This window comes from Jatropha curcas, chromosome 11 (assembly GCF_041381405.1).
Source record: "Jatropha curcas cultivar XTBG-Jc1 chromosome 11, XTBG_Jcur_1.0, whole genome shotgun sequence".
NCBI lineage: Eukaryota > Viridiplantae > Streptophyta > Magnoliopsida > Malpighiales > Euphorbiaceae > Jatropha > Jatropha curcas.
The window spans coordinates 1,802,867-1,825,659 of NC_143161.1; the positions used below are offsets into that span (position 1 = coordinate 1,802,867).

General features: G+C 33.6%; 4 protein-coding genes across 4 annotated transcripts; 3 read left to right on the forward strand and 1 right to left on the reverse strand.

Annotated features, from left to right (window-relative positions):
* Positions 1-11,904: 11,904 nt before the first annotated feature.
* Positions 11,905-15,075, reverse strand: LOC105649592 (Pentatricopeptide repeat (PPR) superfamily protein). The gene has a single exon (XM_012236284.4). It carries the CDS (start codon positions 14,455-14,457, stop codon positions 12,997-12,999), a length of 1,461 nt encoding a protein of 486 aa, XP_012091674.1. The 5' UTR covers positions 14,458-15,075; the 3' UTR covers positions 11,905-12,996.
* LOC105649591 (transmembrane protein, putative (DUF679)) lies at positions 12,111-12,892 on the forward strand. Its single transcript, XM_012236283.4, has one exon. The coding sequence runs from the start codon at positions 12,111-12,113 to the stop codon at positions 12,741-12,743; it is 633 nt and encodes a 210-aa protein (XP_012091673.1). The 3' UTR covers positions 12,744-12,892.
* Positions 15,076-16,451: 1,376 nt separating the features above from the next.
* On the forward strand, positions 16,452-20,273 carry APE2 (Glucose-6-phosphate/phosphate translocator-like protein). The gene is made up of 12 exons (XM_012236280.4): positions 16,452-16,935; positions 17,030-17,104; positions 17,196-17,261; positions 17,359-17,437; positions 18,331-18,451; positions 18,559-18,654; positions 18,808-18,920; positions 19,023-19,100; positions 19,228-19,344; positions 19,514-19,613; positions 19,732-19,832; positions 19,953-20,273. The coding sequence occupies exons 1-12, from the start codon at positions 16,676-16,678 to the stop codon at positions 19,968-19,970; spliced, it is 1,224 nt and encodes a 407-aa protein (XP_012091670.1). The 5' UTR covers positions 16,452-16,675; the 3' UTR covers positions 19,971-20,273.
* Positions 20,274-21,083: 810 nt separating this feature from the next.
* Positions 21,084-22,785, forward strand: LOC149492319 (homeobox-DDT domain protein RLT1-like). The gene is made up of 2 exons (XM_089716457.1): positions 21,084-21,918; positions 22,192-22,785. Exons 1-2 carry the CDS (start codon positions 21,765-21,767, stop codon positions 22,749-22,751), a joined length of 714 nt encoding a protein of 237 aa, XP_089572583.1. The 5' UTR covers positions 21,084-21,764; the 3' UTR covers positions 22,752-22,785.
* The last annotated feature ends 8 nt before the right edge of the window (positions 22,786-22,793 follow it).

The window sequence follows — 22,793 nt, forward strand, 5'->3', positions numbered from 1 at the left end:
GAGATTTTGCAGACGGCAGAGGAGGGAAGGGAAACGACCACCTATATTGGCATTAGATAGGTCAATGGAAGTGACGGAGCGAGTAACGGAATCACAGCCGACGCCGGACCAAGAACAAGGGTTGTCGTCGCGGTCGGACCAGGAAGAAAGTGCGGAGTCAGGGTCAGAAAGAGAGAGCTTAACTTGGTGGAGGTAAAGTCCTTCTTGGTTAAGAGAAAGGGAAGGAACGGGAAAGAGGAGTAAAAACAGAGAAAGGAAGAACAGAGACATAGCTGTTATTGGTTAGTTCGTTCGTGAATGTTGGGTTGAGAGAAAGAGAAGGGAAAGATTGAAGAAAGCTTGAGGAGGGTGAGAGTTATGGGGAGTAATATAAGAGAGTTGAATTTGAAAGGAAAATGAACCATTTGATCGTGGGCTCCATATGTGGTTCTTCTTCTTTATTTACATGAATGAACAACTGATTATCAATCATTCTTTCTTCTTTCATACAAAGTATCACTTTTTTTTTTTTTTTTTTTTTTGCCTTCTTGCAAGACAACTCGTGCCTAATTGTATCATACTTTGTATGATCCATCTAAATCATTTTTTGTCTGTGTATTTTTCTTTTCTTTTTAATGCAATTTGTGCTTAAATACGTGAAAATGTATATTGTATTCATAATCTATTTGAAACAACTCAAAATGTTAGTTTAGTTGGTTTGACTCAGCTTTGTGGTCTTCATTTTGAACTCAAACTAATAAACATGGTATTGATTGGGCAGACATCAACTTTCGTACGAGTGAGAATATAAATTTAATTTAAAGATAAAATCTAATCTCAAAAGAATTATACCTTCAAATTATATCAAAAGAAAAAAAATTTTGAAACCCGATACCTTCGTACTAAACTTAATCGGTAGATATTTCTTATTTACCCTATTATCGAATTAAGAGTTATTTTAAGTCTAAATTCCTCTTGCCTTTGTTTAACATTTTGAAAACATTTTATTTTCGCAAATATGATTTAAAATAGAATTTAATGAATCTTAATTCAAAATTAAAACTTCTATTTAATAAAAAGAGAAAAAGAGATTAGGGTTCTTTTTTCTTTAATGCTTCCCTCAAAGATTAGCATTTATTATATATTTAAAACGTCTCTCGCCTAAAGAGCACCACGGCATCAAGTTCTGTAATTCAATTAATTCAATTACAATTCTTATTTTCTATTTTCATTACTTCCGGGAACCAATTAAAAAAGGAAAAACAAAATAAAAACGAGATTATGTTTAAAAACATGCAAGTATTATCATATATCACATGGCGGATGGGACTAAAAAAGGATAGAACTAGACGGATGGAATAAATTGTACTTTGGACATGTGTACGGATTCAAAGACAGCTCCTACTCGTTAGCCTGTTCTTCAAAGCTTTTTCTCACGCAACCGCAAGATAAAGGTCCGGTGCGTTAATTTGGTCGGAAAATGGAACTAAATTAGAAATTAAATGCAAAATGAAAATCATTTTAAACAAGTAAATACTAAATTAGAACTTGATATTTGATTTCCAGCCATGAATCAGCAATGATAACCAATTACTAATTACAATTCCCATGTATAAAATTACTACAATTATCACTTGTTTGGGATTAATTAATTACTAAGGTCAGTGAATAGTGTTTTGTGTTTCATTGTCAAACACGGTCAAAAATAACCTGCTGAATGTTGTGTGGTCCGGACTGAGGACTGCACATCCGACATTGCAAGAGAAAGGTAAATGGTCAATGGCGGTCAAGAGCGAAACGACGTCATTTTCGAATATTAGACTTGGAAACTAATTATTATTGTCTCTTGCTTTTGTCCCGTTTACTACTTCAGACACTATCATAGTATCATGAACATGTAGAGACGTGCTTAGAAATTTTACAAAATGTTTAGCAATGTTACAAGTAATTAGTAAATAATACTTGTAGATTAGAGGTAATTAAGTTGGTCTACCAAACGAGAAGACAGTGTGGAAATTTGGTCCTTCCTTGTTTAGGGGTTATTATTGATTAACCAAACACCAGAATTAGCTTAGAAAATTGATGTCATGTTTTTGTTCCCAAATTGCGTGTTTTAGCATATACTTATAATTTATAATTTGAGAGTAATTTAATTTAAAAAATTAATTTACTTACTATATATATTTAAATTATATTTCTTAATATATCCGCGGTGAAAATAGATCATTGAACCAAATCGAAGGTATTTAACTTATCTCCGCTAGGCTTCATGTCCCCGGTACATCATAGGCTATGGTAGAACCTGGTGCAGATTTCTGAAAGCATTACACGCGGCAAATTAAGAATCAGTATTGCTACTGGTCATGTCGCGGACTAGACTATATGTGACGCCAAAATAGTTTTGATTGCTATATCTTTTAACCAAGTCATTAGATCAACGTCCAGGATTCTCTGACTTCTCTTGACAAAGAATCTGGTGAACTCTGCACCTTATTCACAATAATACAGTTCCCAATTCTTTTTTTTTTTTTTTCAATAAAAACCCATAATTTGGTTTTAAATTTTTAATCGCCCTGGTTTATTGGAACGTGCGCAAATTTGCTCTTATTACAGTTTCTTTAACAATAACACATTGTATGGGATGGAGGGAATTTCAAATTTCTAAACCTTGAACTTGACATATTTGCACTATGATCGTCGTAGCCTATAGGGGCATGTACTGTTCAAAACAAACAATTAAGTCAAATCAGATTAAATTAATTTAAACAATTTAATTTAGTTTTTTTTAACTGTATAAACTCTAATTAAATGAAAGTAGTTTTATTTTACAAATTTATTTAGAATAAAAAATAAATCAAAATAAAGTTAAACCGAAAGAAGAGATGGGTGGTCAGTGAAAAATCCATCAAATGGTCAGATTGGAAAAACCGAGAATGAAATTGAGTTCCAAAAAGGGGACAGCAAGTACCCAGAATTGCATAATCAACAGTTAGAATCAGAAAAATAAAGAGGAAGGAGACGAATGAGAGAAGATATAGTAACTGGAGAGGTCAAAAGAAAGCAGTGATCAATATCTGCAAATTCTTATGAAAAACCTTTCTCATTGTTCCAAATTTTTCCTTTTTTAGGACAATATACTATAAACTGAGATTGGATTGCCAAGTTCCAAACCCCTCCACTAACTATCCACTTTTTTATATTTTCTCCCAACATGCTCTTCTCTTTAGGCCTCACTGTCCCACCTCGTTCACAACCTCCGGTCGACCTGTTTTAATGGCTTCTATGTGATGTTAGTGGGTAGCTTAATTACCCTATAGATTGCCTTTAGTTTCCTTTGAACTTTATCTCAATGTTACGTACCATAAAATTACTATTTAGATACTAAAACAGATAAAAATAAAAAATAATTGATTTTATCGAATATGTAAAAAAAAACAGACGTGACTATGAGAGATGAAAGAGGTGGGTCTATTTTTGCAGCCACACGCTTGCAACTTGACAACATGACTAAGGGAGTTTGCGTATGCCTTCATTCAATTATTTTATCATATCAATTCTTGTGCAGTCACTTTTCAAGTTGTTGCCTTTTCTCCATGGCTCATGTCTATTAATCTCCCTTACAATTTCTTTTTCGGCTACCCCGAAAAAGAAAAGTTTTGAATTTTATTGAGCTTCTGTTGATTGAATTAATTCAAGGATTAGACGATTGCATTTTCTGTTGCTGGTAAGGATTTTAATATGCAAATCAGATTTGTAGTTGGGATGTCTTATAAGACCCACCAACTCAGAATTTTAAGATCCAATCTATTTATTGGCAGCATTGAAATTTGAGAGAACTAGGTTTAAAATTTGAATTGCAGAGTTTGGTGAACTGAGTTATATAGAGTTGCTCCTTTGGTTGCATGGAATTTATGGTAGTTAAAGTCGTTATGGTTATGCATATTTATAAAACCAGCCAGAGTGCAATTACTGCAACTTACCCTCTTTATTCTCTATTGTATATATACATGTATATATTCTTTTCAAATTTTTATATTATCATTAGCAATTTAAGCATTAAAAATTTAATTATATAATTTTTTTTTAGAAAAAAAATGAGAGCATAGCTCAAAGAATAAACAAATTAAGAATATTCGAAAAAAGATTGATATGGCGAGTATTCACCTATGAAATTATTTTTAAAAAAAATCAGCAGAATAGTTAGCTTCACGATAAATATATTACATTGGGTAAGTGATTGCTTAATAAATTGAAACGAGAGAGTAAAATATCTGAAAATTTAATAATATAATATAATAATATTGATATTTTTATTTTAAATGATGTCCATTTATTACTATTTATTTTAAATGAGCATGACAGCTATTATGGGATTCACGGAATAGTAGCGAATTATTGGAAAAATCAATAATTCCCTTATGGATAAGGGTTATTAATTTAATTAACTTAAATAATTCAGGATTAACAAATGATAAATTAACTCTCTACTTAAATTTATTTGAGCTACACTCTTTTTTTTTTTTTACATTTTCAAGTAAAATTTATAAAAATAGGAGAGCTTTTAAAAAAAATAATTAAGTTTTAGAAAATAATGTTGATTTTTCTGAAGTGCACAAGAGATTAATTGTTGGCTTTTTGAGAGAGTCTTAAGCTGTCGTCATTTAAGGAAGCTGCCAAAATTATAATTTAAAGTTTAATATAGAAAGATGGATTGATGTAAATTGAAAAGAAATGCAACAAGAGGGTTCTTCTTCTGCTCTCTGCTGACAGTAACCAGTGACAAGTCATAAAACATTGAGATTCCTTTGAAGATAAGCCAAACCCCACCATAATATAGCTTTGCGACTTTTAGTCCACTTTCCTGGAATTTGTGATTCAGCCAAATTCTTTTCCAACTCGGCAGCTTTGTCTATCCCGAGTTATTTAGATTTTTTTTTTTTTTTTTTTTATTTTGAAATAACATTTCAAATTATACAAAATAATATTATTAAAATAAACATATAAAAATATCAATCACATCACATCTAATTTATATACATTTTAATATATTTAATTCTTACATTCACTTCAAATTTATTTTTATAGTGCCATAAGTACAAGAGATGTTTGTCTTAATTTACGTCAAATTTAATCAGACACCACGTGGAAGCTAGCAATTGCCATCTATCGGTTTCACCATTTTTAGCTTAAAATCATTAAATTATGTTGGTGGTTTTGCATTTATGGATTTTATCAGCAGCAATCAATCTCACCATACGGGTTGTTGTTTCCATGGTTCATTTATTAATCTAAAACACTCTTCACCGTTGGATCCATCTTCAGTCAATGCAGGGGTCCTATTCAAGCAGTAACTCCTCAACCACAATCCATCATACTTTAATCATGGTATCTAACAGCTATAATTTAATTCCTTAACTTCGCAGTTAAACTTAAAACTAACCAACCTAACGGAGTCAATAATCTTACAGAAGTTAGGCGGGCGTAATGAAGATGATGGGCTCGTCACGCGCATCAAAGATTCTTACAAAAATACTGGAAAGATTCGGTCAGCTTTTGCCTTGTTATTTCGATTTTTAAGTCCGAATTTTGATTCAAACCGAATAAATTAAATCTCTTTCAAATAAATGATCAAATCGAATCCAAATAGACCGGTTTGATTTTTGATTCAATGGCTGGTTTTGCTTCAAACCGGTGCATATGGCTGAGCTAAAGAAAGAAAAAGGCAGCTTTGAAAATTTTGTGGATTACAGAGTGATGATAATGTTTTTGCATGATTTTCTCTTTTTTGATTTTTACTCTCACTAGCATGAAGCCAATCAAATGTGTCTGCATATGAGTGAGTGTGGGTAATAAAAGGACACGTTATGATTTATGCTACAGAGGGGAAAACCAAAATCTATGATTGATTAAAATTTTCATCAACTTCGTTGAAATTAAAAAAAATGTCAGCAAAAGAAATAATTATTTTTTTAAAAAAAAACAATAATAATAAAGGGTTGGTGAGAAATTCCTAAGTAACCCTTATTTGAAACCTTTTTGTGAAGCAATTGATTTTAGGTAAAAAAAGGAAAAGGAAATAAAAAGCAGTTAGATGTCAACCTTTGTTATTATTCTTACAATGATTGCTTATAGTATATACTTCTAAACATTACAAGAATCTTAACTTAAAACAATATCTTGTCCTCAAAAATTAGCTAATGCATTTTTTTAAAGAGATGATATTTATAGATTCCAAGATATACACTATCTGATTAGGGCTAATTAATTTATGTCATGCACAAATTAAACTTTCAGTGAAGCAAAATTTTAAGATATTATATATTCAATAATACATATACTTTGAATTTATTAGAAAAAGTTCCAAACTTTATTAGAAATGTTACGAAGAGGTCCTTCTTCTCTGTGTTATAAATAGTATCAGGTAAAAAAATTTGAAAACGAAGTTAGCAGTACAGTATCAATAATTAAATAATTTGATTAACTAATTAATTCAAGATGCCAAAATTGTCATGCCAGGGTCTAGAGGTTAATCAAATCGAATAGTATATTATTGTATTCAAAACTTAAAAATTTTTTGAATTTTTTTTTTAAAGAGAATATTAAATGCACGCATGTTAGACAAAACATCTCCATCTTTAAGCTAGGACTAAATTTTACTTCCGTCGGATTGATTCATTGAATGATGAAGCGCTCCTAATGGTTATGCATTCCATCTATAAGGATCGAATTCTCTACTTTACTTAAAGGAGATGAGCGGTGAACTACTCATTTCAATACTCATCGGTAATAATACATGTTTCCTTATGTAATTTTGCACTTTTTCGCATAAATTAAATTAGGAATTTTTAAATCCTAAGACCTTAGTCTTGGCAACTAAATTCAGGACCTTGAACAGTAATAATTTAGATAGAAATACATTAGCAAATTAAAAACAAAATCAGAAATTAGTTAAAGAAATGATAAGTAGAAAGATGTTTAAATAACTGAAATTCCAAAAAAAAAAAAAAAAAAAAAAAAAACCAGCGACTTCTAAGTCAATGATAACTTCAGCTTCAAACTATATGGGTCTAAAAGATTAAAGCTAGTGGTCCAACCTCTAAAGACTCAACTTAGCATCTTCTAGTCACTATTACCATGTTTATATAAATAAACAATAAATAATAATTTCATAAGACTATATATATATATGTACTAGCAGTAGGCACTAGCCCACCATCTATTTAAGATTGGGAGCAATTTTTGTGGAACCCATAGCCAAGATTTGTGGGACCAAAACATGAACACTATTGCAAACTTCGAGGAAAATTTATATAGTTTTGATTTGTAATATAATAAGGTTATTATAAAAGATTCAAAAGAATAGTAATAGAAAGTGGAGGCTCCAACCCATTTTAGTCTGTTCCAGACCACAATCATAATTGTCCTCTTATGCTTCAAAGTTCAAAATTCATACCCACTATCTCCCACTTTTCACACTCCTTTTTCGAGTTAAAAAAGAAAAGAAAAGATGGGTCTTTTGCAATTTTTCTAGGAAAGTTTCTCTTCCTTCTTTGTGTATGGCTTTCTCTTCTTTTGTTACAAATACTCACTTTAATTCCTACTTGTGAATCATTAGTGGTGGTAGCTAATACTTGGAAAAAGATCAGAAAAATCCCTTTTGCTCTTTGAATTTTCTTTTGCATTTAGGGCACATTACCTTAAAAATATATAGAAGATCATGTTGATCTTGTTTTATATAAAGTTTGGTTTTTTTTTTTTATTTTGTAAATGAAGATAAATTAATGGCCAGCCAACATGCTAAAGTGTGATCCTTTAATCAAAGTGCTTCTAGATTGAAATGTGAAAAGGCCATGGCTTTGTCACCGACAAAAGAAGAATTTTTGCTTGCCAAGTGAAGAAGAGAAAAAAAAAAAAGAAGGGAAGGGTAATTGTTAATTAATAAAATTAATTAACACCTAATTAACCAAAATCGTATTATTATTAGTTCTAGCAATCATTAAGAGATCAAGTCTTTAGATGAGATTATTATGATATGCAATACCTTAAATATTGCTGCAATCATATAATGAAGAGAGTGATATCAAGTAATTGAATCTTGAGGCAACTTATTTTAAATAATTGTGTACTAAAATTTATGGGCAATTAATTATGAAATGCTAATAATTGGATTACAAGGCCATCTACACATGTTAATCACGTGGCTTGGTTAAGGATGTGGAGAATCAAACTAGACAGGGAAGCTTCAAATTTTCTCCTGCAATAAATTAATACGAATAAGTACCAAAAACAATGCTGATAGAAAGTGATAAGCGATCTTAATTTTTATGAATAAAAACACAAGTTAAATTTTGAAATAATATATTTTATTAAAAGTATAAAAAATTTTTACGGCTCTCGTTTGAGAGATTATCTTTAAAAAAAAAAAATGATATGAATAAATATATATAACAAGTAAAAGTTTTGCTCAGCCAAGACTAGGGACAAACAAGTGATTGATGGATGATTGGTAGGCATGAAATGGATATTGATAAGTTAAGTTGCTTGTTTGTTGTTGCAACCGCATTACTGGCTAGGCTACCACACATGTCTGGACAGAATCATTCAAGGTGGACAAATGGTGGTATCGGCGTGACTCACTTTGCTACTGACTGCACTTGTTACTTGTCAAACTTACAAACAAAACACAACCCACTTTCTATTTTCTCTTCTTTTCTTTTTCTATTTGCAAAAATTAAGAAAAAAAGCTAAAAAATTCCACTTTCTAGAACTGGGTCATTATCTCTATTCAATGCTTCCACGGCTCAGCTATTAGCAATAATAAAGCTCGAGGTTTTGGCAGTTTCTTGAAAAGTATTATAATATGGTCAAGAATGCAAATAAGAGAGAGAAAAGGGTGTCAAAATTTATTACTACTACGTTGCTTTCAATCAATTAATGACCAAATAATTAGTGTTAAGGTATGGCGGTCGAGATAGAAACCCTAATTGTAGTAGGTACTGCTATGATGTAACTTCTTGTCATGATATAATAGGATTGGAATTTGGAAGTAGGGATTTTTTGGCACCCATAACCCGTGACTCTACTTATGCATGCAGCTACCACTACCAGTCTAGCTTGTAGTAACTCTTACTTGTCCACAGGTATATATAAATTTCCATCTGGGTAAGGAAGGTATCCAATGTCCATTGCTCACTTCTAAACATAAAACTCTGGGAAAATGCACCATAAAGAAAACACAGAATGCAGAAATATAGCCCGCCATTATTCAGGGATAGGACTCTTTTACGTTTATATAGCTATAATGCCTAAACCTTCGGGCAAAATGTATAGATGTTAGCATATTATCCTTCTAGCCTCATGAATTTTGCAAAATTTTAATTATTATTCTGTATTTTCACATTTCATTAATAATTATATTTTTAGTTAAAATAAAATATTTTTACAGAGATTTATTTAATAATGACTTTATATTTTTACATTTCATCTTGAAAAAAAAATATAGTTATTATTAAAATGTTAAAGTGCAGTGTTATAATATGTTCTCCATAAAATTTAAAAGATTACAAGTAATCGTCAAAAGTATATGATCAAATTTATGCATTAAGCCTAAAATTTTGGATATAAATATGTTACTGTTCCAGTGTAAGTCCACTGACATTTTAGGTTTGGAAGTATTTGCTAAATATTACAATTGAAAAAATTTGTGAGAAGGTTAAAATGGGTTTTGTAAGAGTGTGGTAATGGGTATGTCATAATTGATGCTTGCATAACAAGAATATTTTCAAAAAGAGAAAAAAAAAAAATGAGAGCCTTTGGTCAGGTAACAAATCAATTGACTCAAGGAAGAGATTGAATACAAGTTTCAGGCTGTTCATTATTAGTGGAGGTGAAAATAAAGAAGAAAGAAAAAACAGGGTTTTGAAGCACAGTTTGTGGATATCTGAAACTGTGCATATTATGAAGTAGCGCACTAGAGTTTGTGTGTGTAAAAAGTTTGTCTCATTGCAATTGACACACCTCATTATCACATCAGCATATTTTCTATTTTTTTTTTTTATTTACCAAATATAAGAGTTAGATTACAAATTTGATTTACAGAGAACGCAATTTGTTAGAAGGGTAAAAAATCTTACGCTTCAAGGTTCAAAAGGATTAAACTTCTTGATTATACTGAAAAAAAACGAATGGGATGAAGGGAAAGGAGCATCATGTATGCATTATATGATTTATAGAGGGTTAAAGGAGATAAAGTTTAATTACTAGGGTCCATTTTTTATGGTGGGAGGATTTGTGTAATCTTTAATAGTCCATTATTACAAGTAATAACTAAGGTTGGCTGTCATAATTAAATTTTCAAAAAAGAGATTTAGCAATGCAATTTTGCAAATCCAATAATTAATATATTTTACAAGATGAATTTACATGATGATTGGTATAATAAAATTATCAAATTAAAATAGAAAAATTGAAAATACTTTTTAATGATTGCCTAATGGGCCGGTTAGAAAAAATCTTGTCCTGATAACTCCATCTATATATATATATATATATATATATCACTAATTGAAGACATATACCTAACCATTTGGACCAGATTCTGCAATTTCATGGCCCTTTTAAGAGCTCTTCTTGCTAATCTAAATTTAAAAAACCAAGAAAAAGGAATAGGAATCTTTTTAAAGACAAATGTAAACAACAATATTATTATGAACAATGTGAACTTATACGAAAAAAGAGAAAGGCAACAAAATGCATAGAAGCTGGATACAATCCATATCAACTTTTTCTTTATTATTATTATTATTATTATTATTATTATTAATGTATCTATAGATTCAATTTTAATTTCAAGAATTAGTTCATATTGGATAATGTTTAATTTAATTTCAAATATTAACTAAGTTAAATAAAGAAAGAGTTTTCTGATCTCAGCACTTGTGTCACTAAACACAGGACTTAGAGATTAGTGCTGATTATATTAAAAATTGAGACGGTGACAATCTCTGGTGTTGATCTTTTTCATGCCCGTATCGGTTTTCTATTTCCGATCCTATTAATTAACATTTAATAGGTCATCAATCAACTTGGCCCCCATTAAGATGTGAAATGTGAACAGTACATACACAGGATGTGTATTGACTAATTCTTCCGCGACAAAAATTAATTATAAGATCATTATCTATAACACCATCCCACATTTTACCACACACAAAAAAAAATGGCAAATTGAGAATAATTTAGTGGTCTATTTGTGGTGTTCAAGGTAGATTTATCTCGTCTACCTAATACAACAAAATAAATCATGTACGTAACAAACAGTAATTGGTCGTCTAATCAGTTTCAACCCAATAAAAAAATTGAAGACAGCGAGAGGGAGATTATAGACATTAATGGGCCTGTTGAGCCCTAAATCACTTCATTGGACTTGGGCTCTTTTGTTATTATCAGCATGAAGAAGTTTAGGCCCAAATGTGAAATGGACCAATATGACTGACCCATTAAACTGTATTTATCAACAGACAAAGAACTCTCGAGTGTTGTTTTGAAAAGAAATTATAGAGAAAATAAAAATTGGATCATAATAATTTATGTGTCTAATCAAAATAAATTAAGACAGCCTGGATCAATAAGCTGTATTTAGCAGGAAAATCTGGTGTTGATCATGAAATACTCGAGCTAAATGCTTATATGTGTGAAGTTAATGCGTGCAAGGTATATGGCTTTGCTTTTAAATAAAGTAGCGTGATTTCATGTCTTAAGGGTACCTTTTATCCTTCCCGTTGTGTATGAAAACCCAATTCTTGATTCAAACAAAAGCCAACATATATATATATATCATCAGACGTAAACCTGCCTGACAATTCATCGTCAGCTTGATGAATATGGCCTAGTTTAACGAACTACTTGTAACTAACTAACGGAAAATAGAATCAAAACGGATAACTTTTACTTCTTAAAATCTGGTAGAAGGCTTAAAAAGCCATTTGGTTTCTGTTTCTTGCAAGACATTGCTATTCAATTCCCTCCCTTTACTTCCACTCAAAATTCCAATCTCTTTACTTATAAACACACAATTCATGTCTATGCTAACACAAAACTAAAGATTAAAGAGTCATTGCAAATAGAGAGTAATGGAGATTAAGGTTGTAGAAAATGGAAACAAGTCTAATGAGCAAAAGGTTCCTCTGCTGCAAGATTTGCCAATTCCTAACCCAGAAGGGAAATCTCTGATTCAGAAAGCTATTAGTGAGACATTTAAAAGCACAGCTCATTTGGCTAATCTTTTACCAACAGGAACAGTTCTTGCTTTCAACTTGTTGTCGCCCGTCTTCTCGAACCAAGGCAACTGCGATTCAGTTAGCAGATTCATGACTGCAGCAGTAGTGACTCTCTGCGGCTTGTCTTGTTTCTTGTCTAGCTTCACTGATAGCTTTAGAGACAAGAACGGAAATGTCTGTTATGGTTTTGCTACATTTCGTGGGTTATGGATTATTGATGGGTCGGCTACTCTTTCACCTGAACTTGCTGATAAGTATCGGTTGAGGTTTATCGATTTCATTCACGCACTTATGTCGATACTTGTTTTCGGAGCTGTGGCGTTATTTGATCAGAATGTGGTGGCTTGCTTCTATCCCAAACCTTCAACCGAAGCTCTGGAGGTTCTAACGGCATTGCCAGTGGGGATCGGTGTGATTTGCAGTATGTTGTTTGTTGTTTTTCCTACACAGCGCCATGGAATTGGATTCCCTCTCTCTGCTATTTGATAACTGTTGAAATTGTCCTATACATATACTAGCTCCATATCCATCCAATCCTTCTGTTTTTGTTGTTATTTCTTTGTTTTTGTTTTTATTTCTTGCATCAGACTGAAAAGGGACAAAGAATACGAGTTGATTCTTTTTATTCGACGTCATATTCCATTCTATTGTAATAAATTGTATAATGTTGAGCGTGTAGAAACAGAACGCTGTGCTTTCAAATAAAAGCATGCGTGGTATTATGCAAGTTAAAGGCATGCTACACCAATTCATTCATAAGCTCAATTGCTAACAACTCAGAAGCTTCACGCACCTTTCTGCGATCCCAGAGTCCACACAGCACAACATTCCATGTTTCCCTGTCAGGAACACATCCATCCAGAACCATCTCGTCAACAATGCGAGAAGTTTTGTTCAGGTCTCCGTTATTGCAGAAACATTTTACCAGAGAATCAAATGTCTCGGCTTCAACTGATATGCCTCGAGTTCGCATACTTAAATACAACTGAAAGGCTCGATTTCTATCATTATCAGTACAAAGTCCTTGAACAACTATATTATTAATCCTAACATGAAGGCTCCATGTTAATCTGTTCAGAGAAATACCCAGAATTAGCATCTCATCAAGGAAGTTTGCAGCTATCTGAAACTTGCGAATTTCACAAAATCCACTTATGATCTTCCCATATAGCCCTGCATCTGGTTTTATGCCCTGAAGTTTCATCCGGTCAAGCATCTCCACAGCTTCAGGAAGTTTCCCTTCTTTACAGAGACCATTAATTAATGTACTATAAGTTATCATATTAGGCTTATGCAGTTTACCAACCATCATCACCAGCAGCTTCAATGCTTGTGAAGAACGCCCATTTTTGCAAAGACCATCCATTAAAGAACTATACGTAAACACATTTGGCTGAATGCCTTCAGTCGTCATATCTTCAAGCAATCCCATAGCTTCATCTATATTCTTAGACTGACACAAACCATGTATCAAAGAAGTGTATGTAACAACAGATGGCAAACAACCTTTTAGTTTCATCTCTTTAAATAACTCCTTCGCTTCATTGGTCTTCCCCGATCGACACAAACCATTGATCAATGTGCCAAATGTATATGAATCTGGATTACACCCGTGATTAGGCATTTCGCGAAATATCCTAAAAGCAGCATCAATGGTTCCACTATTCTTACAAAGGGCTTTGATCAGTATATTAAGAGATACAACAGTAGGTGAAATACCCATTTCCTTCATATACCGATAAAACCTCATTGCAACCTTTAACTGGTTCTCTTCAACTAGAATAGCAAATACAGTGATATAAGACTTCTGGGTGGGTTTGCATTCAAAGTCATTCATTTTATGGAAAACCCTGATAGCATCTAATGGCCTGTGAACTCTACCATAGGCTCTACAAAAAGAAAGGAATACATCTTCGGGGATACTACATTTTTCCTCTTTCATTCTACTAAGCATCTCCTCTGCTGGTCTAAATTGGTTAGAAGACAGCAACTTAGAAATCATGACACGGAATGTGTTATGATCATGCCTAAAACCATTACCATATTCTGCTGTGGCAGAGTCAAATATGAGTAATGCTTTTTTTACGTCCTTTTCTGCGCGTATCAGCTGCTCGACTTGAGCAGGCCTGATTTGTTTTGACCATTTAAACAAAGGTTTCGTGCCCATTACTGCCTTTTGCCTTTCCCAACAATATCTCATACTGGCACCAAAAAGTTGCAATCTTTTCAGTCGTAAACTTTGTGATAATTAATAAAAACTAAAGCAATAAAGGAGAGCACTCCATTGGATACTAGATTAGAGTTGATACAGATTCAATTCGAGGTCAAGAAAGAGTTCATCTTCTTCTAAGACTTTTATCAAACAGGTAGAGGGCAATCGAAAAATATGGAAAACAAGCAGCATCATCTTATGGGAAAGTGAAAATCACCACAGCAATGTCTCCAAAAAAAAGATGAGTTTTGAAGAGGGAACTGTAATTGCTGGTTTATTCAACCGCTCGTGGGGAGTGGAAGTGGAAGTTAAGTGAGATCAAATGTTCCATCAGGTTATGAGACAATTGTAGCGTCGCTACCAATGAGAATCTGAATGTGGGTAGCCAGCATTCACTCAGGTGGGCGGTGGGTCCTCCAGGGTGTCTTCTCAACTTGCACACATCCCCCTTTTGGGCTAAGGCCCATTAATGAAGGTCAAGCAAAACCCTTACATTAGGTCTGTCTCTCAAACGGTGGGCTTCAGTTAGAGCCTTCGATGTAGCTTGGGCCTGATACATGGGCTGAACAAGTTTTAGCCACATCAAAAACATTGACTAAACTTATCTTTTTAAGTGGACTATATCAAGCATGATAATATTTCAAAGAATTGTTGGTCCTGACTCCTGAGTGAACCAATACCAATGGCAAATAGGTTAATAATGAATGTGAGTTGGTGTTATAGTTTTCAAGAATACTTTAAAGATATCAAATAAAATATTTTTCTCAACTATAGTTCAAATAGAAAATGCCAAAGACACACATATGACATGAATTGCAATTAATCACATTTGATTTGTAGCTGCCAATGCCAATATTCCTAGGATTGCTCAACCTAAAACACTGTGGTTAAGTTTATGTTTTTGTGACTTTGTCTGTAACACTCATAATGCAATGTGAAACACTGGTCTATGGTTCTTGGCTTCAGTGATTGGTTCCTGGAAGAGAATCAAGACACCTCAGTATTTCACTTTGAGTGGCTATGTTTTAGCTTATGAGCAAGGCTTTATGTTTATTCTAGGGCCCCCCGAGATTAGGTTGTTGTTTGTGACTGATGAAGAAAATGAGGAACAACATGAAAGAGTTGTCAATGTTCACATGTACATGTGTCAGGACTAAAACCTCATCAAATTTAGATATTCCTGAAATTATTGTAATAGTATTGTCGTGTCTGCATTTTCCACATCTCCTCTCTTAGGCGGGTCGCTGCCTCCTCGCGGATGGACTCACGGACATGAAGTTTTGTGGTTCTAAGTGTTCTGTTTTGGCAGTCCATTTAGGAAAATTAACATAAAAGTCTGGTGCTTCTTGAAATATTTTAGATACATTGGAGATTGGATAAACCAAAATAGTACCGTAAGCTATATAACAATAATATTTTTATGGTGGAATAGATTCAAAATCGAGATCGTTCACTTTTTATATTTTCTACAAGACTTGAGAAGACCAACAAAAACACGACACTAAACATTATACTTTACTTGCTATATTTTTTTAATGTTTATTCATATGGTATTTTATGCAACTTATAGCAAAACACTCTTTGATATCGTGAACCCATAATATCTTCTTTGGCTTCAGTGGCCAACTAAATCCTAACCAGGAATCACCTCAAATAATAAATAAAAAGAAAAGAAAAAAAATCATAGCCAGGAGCCAACTACTGTTTCTAACAGCAACATTACTGAGTAATAACTAACAGGTCGTCACAAGGAAAAGCAAATGGAAACGATAAGAGGATTGGAAAACCAGAGGCTTAGGATTGGACAACACATGCCTCCCCTTCACAAGCCTCTCACCAAAGATAAGAGGGCCCCACGCCATCAGCCACCTTCCCCTTCACACTCCATAACCAAAAATAATCCTCGCCCACAATATTATCCTAAAAACATTTTATTTTTCTCAAAAATTCCCCTAAAATTATTCTCACATTCTCATCGTCACCGTTGATACTTGTTCGTGATTCCCTGTTGGCAATCGCGAAGGTTGATGAAATTCATTACCGTGGTCTGCGATGCAGGAGATAGCAACTGAATTGAATAGAGACAGAACTTGATTAACCGCTCGACTTGTGATACGAGACCGCAAAAAACGGTTCGCTCTCCAGCATAAGACCTCACTCCAGCAATCTATAGCACATTTCCTCCTCTCTCTCTCTCACTATACCTATGGAGTCGCGAGTTCTATCACGAGCTACCACCTCCATCCCCTCCTTGCCTCAGCTGCGGAGGCCTTTGCGGGAGAGCAATGTTTCCAGCTCTGTCTCAATGAGACCGATCGGGGCTGTCGGTGAAGGCGGGAACCTCATATGGGGAAGGCAGCTCAGGCCATCTCTGCTCCTGGAGAGCTCTCCAGCAGGAAAACGTGAGATCCTTCGTCCGAGCTTGGCCGCTGCTTCATCTCCAGCCGAGGGAAGCGATTCCTCCGGGTGAGGTCCGTTTCCTCCGTTCTGACTCGGTCAACTCGATCCCTGTCGGATTCTGACTTGTTGTTCGTATTTTTTTGACTCGATACTTTTGCAGGGACTCGAAGATTGCTCCGGTGGGTTTTTTTGACAAAAATCCGGCACTTGTCACCGGATTTTTCTTCTTCATGTGGTAACTAACTCTCTCCAAACCTCCGCTCTGTTTTAGTTTTCTTTTTACTATAATGTAATTCGAAATTGTTGGACTTCATTTTCCTCCTTAGGTACTTCTTGAACGTGATATTTAACATATTAAACAAGAAGATCTACAATTACTTTCCTTATCCATAGTAAGTGGCAGCTTATATTTTGTGCTATAGTTAAATGTAGTGATTTTCTAGTGCGTAAGTTTGCTTGATTTTGACTAGAGTCTGCTGGGATGTGCAGCTTTGTTTCAGTGATTCATTTGTTCGTTGGAGTGGTGTACTGCTTGGTGAGCTGGGCCGTTGGTCTTCCGAAGCGTGCTGTAAGTCAAACCTTCTTTTCTTTTAGGTCCATAACTTTCTTTTTACTATTATTTAATGTATTTTATCATATATAATCGTGTCTTAACCAGATCTCTCTTACGTGCCCTTTGCATGCTATGATTCTGTAGATCCTGTGGTCACATTGACTCTTTGGTGGTTTGACTTTTGTGATTTGGTTTTTTAAGTATTTAGTTACGTTTCTTTAATAAGTTTGGATTGAATGCTTTAGAATCTCCAGTTCTGCAGGACCTTTTGATCTTCATTTTGCTTAGGAATTCCTTATCATCAATTTTTAGTTGCAACGAAACTGAAACTGAAAATTGATAAAGTTGTGTAGTAAATGAAGAAGAGAAAGTTACTATTTTCCCTTTGATACAAACTGCATATTGGAATTGATTTTCTTTGATACTTCCTCCCTCCCATTTTGTTTGCATGGATTGACAAAACACACATATTAAAAATTTATTCAACAAAAATTATTTTGCCATTTTTCACCTTTAACTAACTGAAATATCAATAAAAGTCATTCATTTAATAAACAATCATAAAGGTTATTATGAAAAAATTAATTGTTCAAATATATAAATTTAAAAAACTTGCAAATATTTTAGGACATCCAAAAAATGAATAACAAACAAACAAAATGAATAACAAACAAACATAAATAACAAACAAACATAATGGGATGGAGTGAGTATAAAACAAACTACACTAGATGATATCTCCCTCCATCCAGGACTATAAGAACTCGAAAGGGGGTAATTTTTCTTTAACCTTCTACAAAATATGTGGTAGTTTGTCTATAAATATGCTATATTATAATAATTGTTATTAAGATGCCTATTACTTAGGTCCTTGTGCAATATTAACTGACTCGTGCTTTTGTGTGTAGCCCATTGACTCAAACCTCTTGAAGCTGTTGATACCTGTTGCACTGTGTCATGCACTCGGTCATGTGACCAGTAATGTCTCATTTGCAGCAGTTGCTGTCTCATTCACCCACACAATAAAAGGTGATATAGGGGAGCGATTTTATTATGCAAATTCTGGGGACTATTAACTCTGTTGTCAAAATTGTTTTGCCAGCACATGTAATGCATATGGTTTTGTTTCATTTCAGCGCTTGAACCCTTCTTCAATGCTGCTGCTTCTCAATTTATTCTAGGACAGTCAATCCCCATTGGTCTCTGGCTTTCACTTGCTCCTGTTGTTATTGGTAAGCTCTTCATGTTCATGACCATGTCTGCAAATCTTTTTATACTGCTGTGAATTTTAATCACGTAAATAAATGTTAATTGTCTTTGTTTACTTCTGCTGATAAAGTACTGCAGCTCACTGTATCTGACATTAAGTTATGAAACAAATTCAGGTGTGTCCATGGCATCACTGACTGAGCTCTCATTCAATTGGACGGGCTTCATTAGTGCTATGATTTCCAACATCTCCTTCACTTACAGGAGTATCTATTCAAAGAAAGCTATGGTGATTTTCTGTTATGTTCTTGTTTCCTTTCCTACCCATTTCTAACTGATCTGAGAAATATTTCTCTTTGCATTAATTGGCCCTTTTTAATTGCTCCTGCAGACTGATATGGACAGCACAAACGTCTACGCTTACATTTCCATCATTGCTCTCTTTGCTTGCATTCCACCTGCCATTATTGTGAGTTAAAAGAAAACCTTGATGCACCTGATGTTTTGTATTTGCATACTAAATTCAAAGCATGAACTGCTGTGTCTTTTAATTTGTCTCCATGTTTGCTCATCCTCGAGTCATGTTTACTTTGCAGTTGGAGGGACCTCAACTAATGAAGTACGGTTTTGCTGATGCAATTGCTAAAGTGGGTCTGACCAAGTTCATATCAGATCTCTTTTGGGTAGGCATGTTTTATCACCTCTACAACCAGGTAAGAATGTTCTATTTAATTTATGAATAATGCCTTCTTTTACCCACTTGTTTTAGTGAAGAAGATCAACTACTTGTAGTTTATTCATCCTCTTACCCACTTTATCGTTCAGAATATTAATTTGTCTTGAAAGAATTATAAATAAGTTTTTGTTTATTAACTTTTTCAGTTGGCCACCAACACTTTGGAGAGGGTTGCACCTCTTACACATGCAGTTGGCAATGTCCTGAAACGTGTCTTTGTGATTGGATTCTCAATCGTGGTTTTTGGTAATAATAGAACTCTTCTACTGCAGTTTTTTTTTTTTTTTTCTTTTATCCATTATATTTCTGCTTATTATTTAAAATTTTTCTCGTATTATAGAATCATAATAATATTCCTCTACAGGTAACAAGATTTCAACACAAACTGGTATCGGAACATGCATAGCAATTGCTGGAGTTGCAATCTACTCCTTCCTCAAGGCTAAGATTGAAGAAGAGAAACGAGTTAGTATCTTCTCTGAAGTCTAAAGATCCCCCATCAGTATTTGAGGCTATAAAGAATTGATTCTTTAATCTTTATCTCTGCATTTAAAAGTGGTATATCTTACTTTGATTTCTTTACAGCAAAGGAAAGCAGCATGAGAAGGAAAGAAGCGTCAATGTGGAAGGAAACTTGTGCATGTAAAGTGTTCTTCTATTGTTCCAAAGATAAAAATGACGAATGGCGTAGCTTATTGTCATTGTGAAGTTTCTTTTTGTTTTTCTCATCAAATTTCTTCAATTCATGTTTACTTAGAATAATGTATATTACTTGCTCTGTTTCTCAGAACAAGATTATATGAGCAGAAGCTTTAGAATGAATTTAACAGAGTAAGTGACAATAAAGTATGTGAATGGTAGATTGCCACGATCTGATCACCGAATAAGATGACACAATTAAATCAAGTCATCAAGTCATGAGTCTTCTCTTTTCTGGCAAAAATATAGCAGTAAAATGAATGCCCATAGGCACTGGGTAAACACTATTACGAGACTAATTTCGTTTCAGAGTTCGATTGTGTTTCAGACTAATTTACTCATTATGGATTACATCAGTTTGCATTTTTATTCATATAGACACCAATTTAAAACTTATTATTTTGTCATATCAAGAAAAAAAAAAAAAAGAAGCTATTTTATGACTTGAAATATCCATAAGAAGATGCAATTCGAATAATGAGTAAGATGGGTGAGCTTATGAGATGTAAGATAGCCTCAACTCATTTAACTTCAAATAATGAATAAGGTGGGATGAATTTATGAGATATAATATAAGATACCCTACCCTTTATGAACTCTTCATTTTTTCTTTCTGGAAAAATGAACAAATTTCAGTAAACTTAAATCATCATATGTGTAATATATCTTTTAAAAAAACAACAGAGTATTCAAAATTATACGTATAATTTTGACCATAATTACGTTTCCATTTGATATTATTGTTGCAAGTAATTGCAATTTGACCATAATTACGTTTCCACTCACTCTTACGACGATCGTACTTGTATTCTGCAATTTTTATTGTCCTCGTAAGGCCTAGTAAGCCCAAAAGAGATAACGGGCCGTCCACAAACACAAACCGGAAATCCTCCCTTGATCGTCGCACCTGAAGATCCCATAGGCTCGAGTCCTTGAAAGGGAAACTATGTTCTATAAACAACAACAAGAACCCAGCCAATGTTCAATATTCCCCACTAAAGCAACCTTCAACTATTATATATATATATATATATATATATTTTTTTTTTTTTTAAATTGAATTTGACAGACTTAAAAAAAAAACCACATGATACAAAAGTAAAATAGCAATCTAAATTCTAAAAACATGTTGTTGAAGAAACTAAAAGGAAAAATTAATTTGGTGTTATTTCCCACATGAACCAATTATGTATATCACAAAAGAAAAGAAAAATAAATAAATAAATAAATAAAAATAATAAAGAGAGTAAATAATAATAATGGAAAAGCAATTTAGAGTGAGCAATTTAGAACACTGTTTGTTTTTTGTTGTTGCTGTTGATTTTTTCTTTTTCATATTTTCTTTTTTTTTTTTTTGTTGTGTATTATTATTTTTATTGTAATTGGAATAATAATTGTTATGGTTGTTTCTTCATTCAAATCTCTTCTCATCTTCTTTATTCATTTATAGTTTTTGGAACAAAAGAAAGGAAAAGAAAAGATAGTATGATGTTAATTTCCTCCGCCTTTATCTTTCTTGACTACCACGACGGTATTTAGTTCTTAGAGAGAAGAAATAAAGAAAGAAGAAAGGAAAACGTATTAGAAATTTACGGATTAGTTTTTTCCTCTCTTTCTCTCTCTGTCTTTTGTTTGTTTTGTGTGTTTTGGAAACCCTAATTCTTTCGATTTGTGGATTCTGAGATCGCGATCGCTTCAATGGAGAGCAATTCTGAAGAAGAGATTCAGAACAAAGGCAACAATTATAACAGCAACAACAGCAACATCGGTAATTCTAATGAAGGACAGAGTAAGCCTAAACGACAGATGAAGACTCCGTTTCAACTCGAATCTCTTGAGAAGGCTTATGCTTGTCTGTACACTTCTTTCTCGATTTCTACTTGTTATATATCTTTATGCAGATTTAGAATTCGTCTATGTTCAATTTTGTATTACGTGTTTAATTTGTGTGATTTCCTATGTCTTTTTATGCATATGTTGTTGTATTTGGTGTTGAGTTTTTAGTCTTTGGTTTTTTTTTTTTTTTTTTTTTTTTTTTTTTTTTTTTTGTGTTGATGCTTTATGTCATTCAGATGATTGTATGTTGGAATAGTTTTGGTTCAGTTTGTTGATTTTTTTTTTTCAGTGGAGACATATCCATCTGAGAAGATGCGAGCAGAATTATCCCAGAAGTTAGGCCTCTCTGATAGGCAATTGCAGATGTGGTTTTGTCACAGGAGGTTAAAGGACAAAAAGGAGACAAAGGAGACAAAGGAGCCGAAAGAGACCAAGGAGATGAAGGATACTCCTGCGAAAAAACGAAAGCTGGTGCCATTGACAGAGTCTCCTATTGAGGAGATGCAGGCAGTGGGGCCTGAGCCTGGAAGTGATTATGGGTCCGGTTCAGGCTCAGGCTCAGGCTCAGGCTCAGGCTCTAGCCCATTTATGGAGCCAAGGAAGGTGGGTTTGGATGATGCCCCAATGATGAGAAGGTACTATGAGTCTTCACCACAGTCAGTTATGGAGCTTAGAGCCATTGCATGTGTGGAAGCACAGCTTGGGGAGCCGTTGCGGGAAGATGGGCCAATTCTTGGAATGGAATTTGATCCATTACCACCTGATGCATTTGGGGCGCCTATAGGTACTAGCTGCTTGACTAGTTTCAACAATGCTGTACCTCTAGTTGCCAGATATTGTGTATTGTGAATCAGTATTCTGTTTCTAGTAAGGCTTAAAAGATTTGGTGTT